Consider the following 12,697-nt stretch of genomic DNA (forward strand, 5'->3'; position numbering starts at 1 on the left):
AATGCTTCTTGCACCACACTCAAGTGGTGCAATGTAATTCAAATAATACGAGAGGAATAAAGAATCAAGATACTGAAAATTTTAATTTTGGGTTTTTTACTTGAAAATAGTATTATTTTCATTACTTATTATAATTTCTTTTAAGGTTAACTCAACACTCAATGTTTTGAGTTATTTTGTAAGTATAGAATAATATTCATGAACTCAACATTGGGTTAGTACCAATAAAGATTTATTTTCGAAATTATTTACGGAAATGGGCTATTTCAAAAAATAATAACGGTATGGACCAAAAATCCAAAAACGCTTTGAAGTGGACGTGTTTTTAGAGAAAAACTCAAAAACAAAAACTTCTATGTCAGCGCTTTTTTTTTTGTGTCAGGCAAAAGTACGCTGAAGTGGATGCGCTTTAGTAAAAAGTGTTGACGATGACGCGCTTTTGGCCGTGTAATCTCTAGTGGGTTTTTTACAAATTAGGGCCTAGGTTTAGGGTTTTAGGGTTTGATAAGAGTTTAGGAAAATTTAAATTAGGTTATTATGTTTTTAATTGTTTAGGGTTTTAGGGTTTAATTTTTTTAATTGCTAAGTATTGTTCTGGGAAAAATAATTTTAACAAGATAGGTTCTGAAAAAATAAATTTGACGTGATGTGTTCTGAAAAAATTATTTTGACAAGATGTATTTTGTTTTTTTGTTTTTTTTTTGAAAAAATGCTCTAAGTAGGATGCACAGTCAATAATATATTTGTACAAAAATATTCAAAAGAACTTCTATTTTATTAAATGAAACAATATAAAAATAATTTGTACAAAAATATTCAAAAATAAAACAATGCATGTGCCAATCGGAATCAGTGCCACATGGGGGTGGTCGACGATTACGCTTTGGATTCCTTCTTGGTTCAGCTTCCAGTTGGGGTTGTGGTTGTTCGGGATCAGCTTTTGGTTGTGGGTGTTAGGAAGATAACCTACCTTGATAGAACAAAGATCGCGAAGGTGCTTGCATCACCCATGGCGAATGAGCGTAATCGGCTTGAATTCCATAAGGCGATGGGGATTGGAAATGAGATAAGCTCCCCAATGGTGCCTTATGCGGTCCCTCCTACAACTATGGCCTATATATCATCGGTTGACTCAGAGTCATCGGGAAATGAGATGCACCAGGCCATACTTTCCAACCTGACATAGGAGTGGAAAAATGATACACATAAGGGTTAGGATACGCACCTTACATAATTTGAAAGGGCTGTGGTGTGGGCATCGTCGCTTGCTCCGTTGGGGTCGGTGATTGCGTAGGCACTATTGATGGGCCCACTTCGCCATCCCTTGTCCTTGGATTTAAAGGACCCTGCCGTTTCTTTTCAACACAGATTTACCAACGTCTCTCCTTTTCTAAGAGCAAATATGGCTTACCATGGATCCTAAACCATGACATGTAATCTAGATAGCACGCTAACTCCAGAACGATAATCGATTCGCAAGTAGGTATATTATCATACAGGTTTTCCCACATTTCAATATATCTCGTGTAGAAGAGAGACCAATGCGTATCCGGTCACCATAAGTCAATTTTGTGCTCATCATCAAGCACCTCAGGTGCCACAGGAATCGGTTGTCGGAATCTGAATTGCCGCAACACTCTATTCGTCTAAAGCATCTCGACGGTAGTGTAGCTGGCCAATGGAACCCTAACGTGCCAGATGTTCGAATTCTATAGGAAGTCATCCAAAATTACTGTCCGAATTGTCGGATTCTCGTATGGTGTCCAAACTATATGAACGTGATAAAAATATTAGTTATGTACATAATACTAAATACAAAATCGACTATGTTATGTATATATAGTTCAAAATGAAATAAATACTTACATGCGCTTCCGACCGTTGGTCTAATAGAAGCCGTATATCTTTAAGAGCAGTAAGTATTCCCCCGTAACTCGGTGAATGGTTTCACCTATTTAAATAAAATTTTAGCATAATATTTTGTTTTAAATCTATTTAATAATTGTAAAATCTAATATAAATGTTACCTTGTTATGAGTAGGAATGTATACGTCCACTCGAGGACGTAAAAATGGAAAGCAAAACCGAGCTCATGATTGTAGCAGTGAGAGGCAACCTCCGATTTTGATTTTATTTAGTTGCGTTGCCCAACACATCTCCCGGTACAATGTCGCTAACACGGCAGACTCCCAACTAAGTTCACCAGCTACTCTAAAATCGATGAGTTTCAATAGTCACCTTAGATGTACGAGGTATCGTGACTTGTTCGGCATCAAATAACCTCTGAGGATCTAAAGGATGTACGTCTGAGCGTATCATACTCTTTGTACTTCAATCGAATCATCCCTCAGCACTGGGAATGTCTCTCGTAACCAGTCCATATCGATCCGACCTCCGTAAATAATATCCAAAATTGCACCCAAAATATTGTAACATATGACTCCCCAATCAGCAGATTGAGCGGACCCAGTGAGTACGGATCCATCCACCAGTAACCCCAACTATAACTGCACGTCCTCCAAAGTGATGATGCACTCCCCACATAGAAGATGGATTGTGTGCGTCTCGGGTCTCCACCTCTCCACAAATACACTAATGAGTTTCGAGTCCAACTTGCACCCCCAGCCTATATTGGCCACGTCCCAAAAACCCGCTCCCCTTAAGTAATTTTCAATCAACAGTGATGGAGGACCAGGTAGATTATGACTAAAACGTTGTAACACTCTGGAGGACCAGGTAGATTACGAATAAAACATTGCAACATTGGATCTACCGGCTATTATAAAAAAATTATAAAAAAATATTAATTAAATTATAAAAATTAAATAAAAATTAAATAATATTAAAAAATGAAATTAACCCTTATCATTTGCATTTGGTCGATGAAGATATGTTTATCATCGAGACAAATTAATTGTCAGGTCATTGCTAACACGATCAAATATCTTAAAAATTATAAATAATATTAATATTAATTCAGACATAAAAAATTTAGTGAGCTTTGAGAACTTTTTTGAGAAATTTAGAGAGAATTTTAGAAGAATAATAAAATTGGTGTGAAAAAATGGGTTGGGGGGTCTTATACTTTTTTTTCTGACTATTGGGCCCAACGATCAGATTTTTAAACGGTCGTTAAAGGTGATCGTTGGGGGATTACATAGCCAAAAGCGTGTCCTTGTCAGAACTTTTTACTAAAGCGCGTCTACATCAGCAAGCTTTTGCCTGACACAAGGAAAAAAACGCTGACGTGGAAGCGTTTTTCTGGGTTTTCCCCTAAAAACGCGTCTAAGTCAGTGCATTTTTGGGGTTTCGATCCATACCCGTTATTATCTTTTGAAACGGTCCATTTTCGCAAATAATTTCGAGAATGACCCTTTATTGGTACTAAACCCCTCAACATCTATGAATAAATATCTATGATCTAATTTTTGGGTGATGATGAATAAATATTACTATGAACACAACACTTATTGGTTTCAAAGATTAAGAATTTTAGACTTGGCTGTTATGGATAAGGTTTGACGTGATGAAGAAGAAACTCAACTCCTATAGATGTTGAGTTTAAGCGTTTTGTAAGTCATGGAAGCTGAAGACTATAGATGTCAAGTTTAGGCAAACTTAAGTTGGTCGACCCCCTTTCTCACTTGTATAAGTTCTATAGTTTCTTTGTAAAAAATCATTCAAAAACAAAACTGTCAAAATCTGCTCATTCCTAATTCCCTCGAAATCATCCCAACGACTTGCGAAGTCTGTACAATTAAGTTAATCAATTAAGTCTTGGTTTTTTGTAATTAATGAATTAGTCGTATGAAAGTTGTTATTAGATTTGTTGTCAATATTATGTTATTATTGTATTTATCAGATAGAGTAAATTTGTAAGTGTTTTTGGAGCTAATATTGTTTTTATGATTGATGAATATGTTGCATGTATGGTATGAAGAAGCTCTCTTACAGTCTTATTATGTATGGTTGTTATTGTGCATGGATGGTGTCATCCAACTATCTTGAATTTTTGGTGTTTCTATTTTTATCTTAGCTAGTTGGTAATAAAAAAGACAAAATTGAATAGTTAAATAACTATTTTGTAACTTTTAATAATTAGGTGACCAAAATGATAATTTACTAATAATTGAGTGCATAGTTAAGTGACCAAAAGAGAAAAAGCCATAATTAAGTGACCTCTACTATCATTCTTATTTTAATTTTGAAAAATTAACTTTTAATTAAATTAATATTCGATTAAAGTAACATCTTTAACTTAAAATGCTCTAATTTTTACCAGCAATCTTGGCTATTCTTTCCTAAAGAAGAAAAAAGAAAAGAAACCTAAGCAAAAATAAGTTACACTGTGTTGCAAGTCAAATTTTACAGGCTATTCTCCGCCATTTAGCATCCACCCCCCCCCCCCCCAATTATAAGTATACAAGCTGTGCATATTAATGCATAGAAGTTAAAACCTCCAAAACATTAAGTTCTTGTCTCTGCCACATTATTAGAAGTATTTGCATGTTTAGAACATGAACTAAGGCTGAAAGCTAATGGTTCTTAGAGCTGTAAGACTGATTTAATGAAGAATATACACTTGACTGACAATGGGTTGATCATAAATTCAACCGCACATAAATTTTAGCTACTTCTTTCAGTAATCGACTCCTCTCTAGTTTCACTTTAACATCCATTTAGATCCCGCCATTTGAGGTAAACCAGTCCTGCACGGTAATGAGTGTATGCCCCTGCAACGACCAAGATGTGAAAAAGTTGGTGGCTGTGCCCAGCAATGTCGAACTTCCCGGGCATCCACCGTTCCGGTATCCTTGTCGCATAGACCAAAGCTCCAATGCCATAAAAAAGCCCCATCAAAACCTCATACCCGGTTGTGAGAAGTGCCTCAGGCTGGTGCCAGAACAAGATGAGCTTGTGAAGAATGGGTGCTATTCCTGACATGCCCATGCCAAAGAAGAGGGATGCACGAATGCTGCGAAACTCGGGATTCTGAAACACTGGCAATAAGGAAACTATGATCGTTGAGACTCCCAAGATGGTTATGAATCCCAAATAGAGGTTGCAAAAGAATGGATCGCACATGAAGGAGTAATACACCGGAGGATAGAAGGAAGTAGATATGAGAGCCGCGATCCCAGCATAGTCTAGCCTGAGCATGATATATGATAGGCGCTCAGAGTGGCAAGAGAGAAGGTGGCATGTGCTGCTAGCCAGCAAGCAGAACATTGCACCACCCAAGAAGGCAAAGAAAGGCCACCGTGTTATCGGTCTCACCATCAGGGGTGCTATTATGTTTGCCACATCCTCCTTCACACTTTGCTGCAATTAGAAAGAATAAAATGTATTGGCTGCATGAAGCTCCCACATGCATAGTGCAACCATTGGTATTAAAAGAACAGATATCACTACGTCATAGAAAACCACCGTAATAAGACTAAGAAACAAAATACAAGAAAGAAATCAAAGAATTAGAAAAAATATCTGATTGATTCTTTTCATTCACAAAAAACTACTTTTCTGATAGAGCTAAGGGCTGCTTATATAGTGAAGCTTAAGCCTTCTCAACTGCTCATACCAGCTTTACAACCTCTTTAACCCTGCAACTAACAGTAACTAACAACATTACTGCTATCACCGCTTAACTTTCCAAAATTATCAAGGATAACAATCTCCAGGGAGCCAAGATAAGACATGAAATGTTCATGCATACACATGTATCTTAAAACTATATCCACTATAGATCCATAAGGTTAAAACTGGCAGCTGCAAAAAATGTAACAGGATTCAAGCACCGCTACCCTCTCATTTTTCAGACTCTGAAGTGCACTCCCAGTAAGATCCTATTAACATGAATATACTAAAAGAAACTTTTGAACTCACAATCGTGGCAGTTGATTTCCCATTGCAAGGACCTAGCAAAATAAACTACATACTTCGTATTTAAAGTTCCACATATTGTGTTTAAAACATTGTAAGTTGCGGGGAAAAAAATCTGCAAGACAGACATGTACCATATGGGTTGTTATATGCTTAAAGAAGATTTCCCTGGATAACAATACTAAGCTTTCCATGGTTTTTGCTTATTAGAGAAGCCTTTACTGAATCATGTCAACACAGTAGATATCAACTTTATAACTTAGCACCTACGGCTATAATCATATGCCTTCAATTGTTTATAAAGATTCTGGAGTAAAAATTTTCAGCGGAAAGTATACTAACAGAAAGACCTATTTGATGCCCACAGGTCTTTGGGTTCTTCACATTTATTGACCCATAATACTAAAACTTTATGGATAGGTCTTGGGATTATAATTCCTTGACGCAAAACTACACTGACAACAATAGGACAGAGGAAAAGCAATCTTTATGGATTCTCTGCCTCAGAAACAAGATTCAGTGGTCAGGGCATGCGCCTAGGCACACCTGAGCTGTGCGCCTTAGCACTAGACAACAGAAGTGCCTCAAACCCTTCCAGGCAATGCCCATTTAACCAGGCACATAGCTTTTTTGCAAGGCAATAGGAATAAAAAGCATCCGCCTCATATAAATTCTCTTTAATTTAATTTAATTTTCACTTTTTTCATTAGATATACCTTTACCAATAAGAAAGGGTTAGTATTAAACTCTATCCTTATCAAAATTCGTGCATTAAACAACAGACATGAACCATAAGTAAATCATGTATATTGACCAATAAAAGAATTGCATGTTCTGTAGATATAGATCACACTTTAGAGTTTATTATAATATATCTTATGCTATATATAGAGACACAGAAAAACGCACAGATATAAATATTGCACTTCACTTCACTCAAGCTACTGCTTCTTTTTTACACCCTGCACCTGAGGCTGTAAGGGACAAGAGTAGCCCCTTTCCCAGCAAGGCAGCAACCCAACTATTCCTTTCTTACCTGGAGGCTTTTCTTATTCTAAAATTTATGATATTCACTAACCCATAAAATCCAGAGTCCTCTATTACAGAATAATTTAAGGCTTTCTTCATTTCTATAATTCACCGCCAGAAATCCAATTAATGGGATATCAGATAAATTCTGGAAAAATCGACTGAACCACTCATCAGCTAAAAAGGGTACTCATTCTCTTGATTCATTTCCTCAACAGTAAAGTCTTTGAAAGATTTGCAAACTAATTAACTTAAAAACAATTTGCTGGACCCTTTAAACCTTAAAACAAACTCGGTTTCTTAGTCTCTATAGATATAATGTATCTATACTCTGTTGTCTATTGTCTCATACAAATTAGAGAATGCTAGTAAGATTCAGTACTAACTAATAAACTTATGGATTGTCTACTGAACATCTCCCAATTAGCTTCAAACTATGTAAAATAAATTCAGACGTGCAATATATAGGCTGTCTCCTAACAAATCCACTCCTTTTACTTCCTCTTCTTATCTTTGCAAGTAAATCCAGCAGAGTAGTCAATAGCTGAAAAGCATATATCAATAAACCAGATGGAGATAACAAATGCGTCCCCATAAGAAACATTTTAAATGCCACACAATTTAACATTTAATAATACATCAGAATAATAAAAAGTAATATCAGCCAAGTTAAAAGAAAAAACACAAAGAAACAAGTTCAAGAGAAAGCTGAAGGATATAAGTTCTCAAATAGGAAAATTTTCAAGATTTATGAAATAGCTTATGAAGGATAAGGAGCATTACCAAAACACAAACATCGGTGTGATTTCCAGAAAAGAAACGCTCAGGTAAACAATTATACAGAAGTTCCCTGACATGCCAACCTGAGAGCAACAGTAACTCCTCCCGAAGTTTGTGCAAACCGGGCATATTTGGTAAGGAAGGCAGGCATGTCAATAATTCTGAATGCAGTTTGTGTAAATCAGCCTTTCTCAATACATCAGGAATGTGCTGCAGAGAGTGAAAATCAACAACCTTCGGAACCTTCATTGCAGTGTATATCGTAAGGGCAAGGAAAATGAAGAACCCAATCAAATGCCTGTAAAAGGTAACAGCCATATTCACTTATCATAGAACAAGAAACAATATATAATCAGTGATCTGATAAAGCAGCAGTCCTCTCAGAAACACGAAGTCAAGGACTACTGCACTTCAATTGGTTAGGCCAAGAAAATAATTCACAAATTGACACATGCTTACATTAATTTCTATACAAAATTTCTAAATTTTCTCTTACCAGCGCTAAACAGAAAGGCTAAAACTAACTAATCATGAAGAACTTAAGTATAGCATTTCTTTTACTCAACATAAATGTAAATCTTCTTGAAACCAAAAGGAAAAAAAAAGATACAAGTAAACCCAACTAAATCTTCCCACATAAACAAGAAAAGCAAGAATTATTCAAACCTGTAGAGAACTTAGGATCTGCACAAAGAGCATTTAGTAAGGTATATAATTGCAGAACTATTTTTCATTCAGGGCATAAAGAAACAAAATTATAAAACTAGCCTATTCATAGACAACTACATTATTGAACATTTAAACATGAAAAATTTTCAACAAAGATAGCCTCACAGGTAACTCTAAGGTCACTTGCTCACATCTGGCAGAAATTAAAAGAGATAGTAGTGTGAGCAAGCAAAGGAACTTACGTCCAAACGTTCAAGGTTTCGTTGTGAATTGTGAAGATGCTAAGCAAAACCTGTTTCATTGGCCATTCTGATCTATAGTGGCCCAAAATATACTCATTGTCCCTCAAATATCCAGGCAATGAGTGGTACTCAACCAGCTGATACTTAACCTTTTTCCACAACCTCTTCCCTTTCCCTTCCTTTGAACAGTTCACTTTACACTGCTCCATTGTTTCGGTTGGCAGGTTTGAATCTTCACAAAGTTGTTCCACGCTGCCCATCTTTCTAACTTCAACAAAAAACAATTGATCAACTAAAAAACATAATTTTCATTTTAAAGAGGTAACCCAAAAATATCTTTTATAATAAAATAAAATCTTCATCCAATCCAACCATAAAAAAAGATTCAACAAAGAGGAAAGAAAAAGGGTACCTGAAAATGAAGGAAATTGAAGAATCACGGACTGAGAATGAAAACCCAGACGGGAATCCTTCTATAAAAACAGAAATCTCGGGCGGAGGACTTTATAAAAGCAAGACATAAAAAGTTGAAGACAAAACACCCGAATGTTAGTTTGTGATGATAGTAAACAAGAACAAGACAAAGAAACGGAAAAGAAAGTACGAGAAAACCTAACCTCTAAAATCAGCACAACACAAAGTCACGTTCCAAGAAAACAAAAGAACAAGGCTTCCCTTTAAGAAATTGAAGAAGGAAGCCTCATCTTAACAGCAAAGAACGAAAAACAAAATGAAACTCAAGAAATAGGATCAGATTCGCTGAATAGATGCGGAGATACCGAAAGATTGTTTGTTTGATAGTGCTCTGGTGGCACGACGGTTTTGGATTTTCCTTTTTTAACAAATAGTTCGGTGTAACAAATAATTTCATATTAGAGCACAAACCATATATATTTAACAAAAAATTCAAAAAAGAAATTAAAAAATAAGATATACAAAATAAATTTAAATCATTAATTTATTTATTTAGGTACCAAAATTATTATTTTAGAACATTTTTAAGTTTTTAAATTTCTTTATATATTCTTTAAAAAAATTTATAATTTTTTTAAAATATAAATTTTAGAATTTCTATAATTTTTTGAATTTTTTAAATTTATTTTAATTTTTTATAATTTTTGTTGTGAGAGACCAATTTGCTCATTTTCAAAGTTGAATTATTCGAGTTATTTGAATTGTAAAATTCAACTCTACGTAAACTCAAAACTCGAATTACTTATTCGAATTGACTCGATTAACTCAAAATTTAATTTTTTCGAATCAAATCGAATTTTGCTCACTGTTGATGAAACAAGCCAGAATTTTTCTATTTTGGATAAATTATAACTAGTAGTCTTTCAATTATTAGCATTTATGTTCTGGTTATTTAACTCCAAAAAATTTTATCTAGTCGTTAATGTTATCGACATTTAATATTTTGATCATTTCTTTGCTAATATCGATTTTTATTGACTTAATAATAAATTTAGCTCTCCAATGTTTATAGATTCTATCAATTGGATTCTAATTCTAAAGAAATCAACAAATTAACTCTTAACTTCACACATTCTATCAATTTAATCCTAATTCTAAAACTATATAAAAATTAAAAATATATATTTAAATTTTATTTTGATAAATATACATAAATTTTATTAAAATGTATAACTTTATTAAAAATATTTTTTGATAAAAATACATAAAATTTAGTTCTATGTTTTATGAAGTTATTAGAATAAAGTGAATAAATATAGGTGTCGCAACTAGGGTTCACTTTAGAATGAAGTAAATAAATATAAGGGTTAAAAAATTGAAACACAACTCGATTAAATCTTATAACTCACTCTAACTAAATGATGAATTTTAGGGACAGCCCATATTTAAATTTACAAATTTCTAATATATACTAGAAAAAATTATGGCGGCCCACCCACTATCAACATAGCTTCATCCTTGTTAGGGCATGTTTAGGAGTATTTGGTAAGTAGAGTTTTGTGTCTTTTTTAGTTGATTTGGGCATAAATAGAAGATTAAGTAGTCAAATCATCTAATTGTAGTATTTGGTGAATAGAGGTTTGTAAGAACTTATTAGCTATAACCTCCAAAACAAAAAATGCTAAGATGGACAACTTTTTCCAATAGCTAATTAGAAATGAGATATGTGAAATGACATATCTAACCATGCTAACTCAAAAATTACTCTCTTTACCACATGCTCTCAAGCCTAATTGGGGTGCCAAAATATTAGTAGCCTCAATTTTCTCATTTTCACTTTCACCTCTAAAGTCCAAAGTAAATCTCAAAAAAAATAATAAAACAAACCCTCCATTGTGAATCTACAAAAATCAACATTACCGCAAGAAATTTTCAATTGAGCCCATTCATTCTTAAGAAATTGTATTTAGAGGGCCTTTAGCATTTTAAAGGCGCGGTAAAATATTTTAGCAAAATGCTAATATATTTGTCTCAAAATCAAAATAGAATCATCTATGTTGCATTTGCATTACATAACTACATCAAATTAAGTAAAGTTCTTGACCCAGCATTTAGGGTCATAAATGCAGATCTGAAATTTATTCCTCCCAAAACATTTTCGGATGCCGAATGTATTTCCACTCAAGAAGTTGAGTGTATGAGTACTAATGAAATGACAAAAGTTTGTAATGGCATCACTACTAGTTTGATGGAAGCTAGACGACAACATCATGTTTCTTAAATATTTTTTTTACTTGTTTGGATATGTATCTATTTCTTAAATATTTATGTACTCTTAATTTATTTTCAATTTACTTGTGTAAAATGATTTCTTATGCAACTTTATATTAATTGAAATATCTTACTTGACAAATTTATTCGAATGTGACATAATTATCACTAAGAATATAGTTTACAATTATATTGATACACTATTAATATTTATCAATTTCCACAAGGTTAATATTTGCAAATAAGGAACTTAAGAAAATTGTTCATTTAAATTTTCAAAAATATTCACCAATTAATTTCCACAATGGATGTTTTAATTCCTTGGTAATAATGTTTTAATTCAATGATTTCACCCAATAAATACTAAAGTATTATAAACAAATAAATACTTAACAATAGAATGTGGCATACCCGTATTTGTCATTTTACACATATCAGCTTTTATCTATCAATTAAGTGTTATCAAACACTTTTAAATAAACAGTTAATAGAATCAGTTGGTCAAATTAGTTAATAGAATCAGTTGGTCAAACCAGCCACTGCAATCAGCTATCAGCCAATTGCCATATTTTATAAAATTAGTTAATAAATGAATACATCTTAATTTCTTGATTTTGCTTAGGTAGTGTTTGGGGATTAGTATTTCAGAATTTGGATTTTAAGAATCATGTAAATTGAGTAATAAACTATTTAAAAATATAGCATTCATGATCATTTCTCAAACACATGGATTTGTTAGATATAACGCCCTTAACCCGACCCGATTCACTGGGTCCAGATCTCGAGTGTTACAAAACGATACAAAACTTTTATCAACAATAGTTTACATTTTCTCATTTATTTCAACTTGTTATTGGAAATTTATGAAAGAAAACTTAACGTTTGGGGATTTAGAATAAAATATATGATAAATAACTTATTAAATCAGATTAGATACAAATCTTTGCAATATAGAAAAAATATTGTAACGCCCCAAAATTTCTAATTTCGTTATTGTAAAAATATGACACAAATATCTGTTAGCTTTAGTGGTTATGTGTTTTGGGAATGTTTGGGAGGTCCCAAGTTCAAGCCTTTGCTTGGGCAAATTTTGGTATTTTGAATGAATTAGGTCTTACTCTTGTTTAATAGGCTTTTATTTGATTGTTGGGTAAATTACATTAGAATGGGTCTGTTGGTTTGGTGTTAAATGGTGTGTTATTATGGTGAAGATCTTGTATTCAAATCCCTATGCAGGCAAGGGTATTATTTTTTGCTCAGATTTCGGGATAGAGTTGTGTAATTGGGGGATTCTAAGTAGTGGATGTGTAGTGGGAATTAGGGGAGAAGATTAAGAGATTTTGGGGGTTATCGGGATTTTATTTTTTCCCATAACTGAATTTTGACTCTCTTTTCCAAAAAAAAATTCAGCC

At 33.6% G+C, this 12,697-nt stretch overlaps 1 protein-coding gene across 3 annotated transcripts; it reads right to left on the reverse strand.

Moving 5' to 3' along the window:
* Positions 1-4,450: 4,450 nt before the first annotated feature.
* Positions 4,451-9,441, reverse strand: LOC105804048 (heptahelical transmembrane protein 4). 3 transcript variants are annotated; one of them, XM_012636535.2, is made up of 5 exons: positions 9,218-9,441; positions 9,013-9,102; positions 8,601-8,864; positions 7,693-7,987; positions 4,451-5,322 (listed from the first exon to the last, which is right to left on the reverse strand). In XM_012636535.2, exons 3-5 carry the CDS (start codon positions 8,858-8,860, stop codon positions 4,669-4,671), a joined length of 1,209 nt encoding a protein of 402 aa, XP_012491989.1. In that variant the 5' UTR covers positions 8,861-8,864; positions 9,013-9,102; positions 9,218-9,441; the 3' UTR covers positions 4,451-4,668. The 3 variants fall into 3 exon arrangements, with proteins under 3 accessions (XP_012491989.1, XP_012491990.1, XP_012491992.1); XM_012636536.2 differs by having other exon boundaries at positions 8,601-8,868; XM_012636538.2 differs by lacking the exons at positions 7,693-7,987; positions 8,601-8,864; positions 9,013-9,102; positions 9,218-9,441 and having other exon boundaries at positions 4,451-5,000; positions 5,084-5,284.
* Positions 9,442-12,697: the final 3,256 nt, after the last annotated feature.

This window comes from Gossypium raimondii, chromosome 11 (genome assembly GCF_025698545.1).
Source record: "Gossypium raimondii isolate GPD5lz chromosome 11, ASM2569854v1, whole genome shotgun sequence".
NCBI lineage: Eukaryota > Viridiplantae > Streptophyta > Magnoliopsida > Malvales > Malvaceae > Gossypium > Gossypium raimondii.

Coding starts and splice junctions, on each gene's coding strand:
- LOC105804048 (XM_012636535.2), bottom strand. CDS start 8,860: ATGGGCAGCGTGGAACAACTTTGTGAAGATTCAAACCTGCCAACCGAA. Junction 7,988..8,600: donor GAAACCTTGAACGTTTGGAC/GTAAGTTCCTTT, acceptor TACCTTTTACAG/GCATTTGATTGGGTTCTTCA. Junction 5,323..7,692: donor ACACCGATGTTTGTGTTTTG/GTAATGCTCCTT, acceptor TTCTAATTGCAG/CAAAGTGTGAAGGAGGATGT.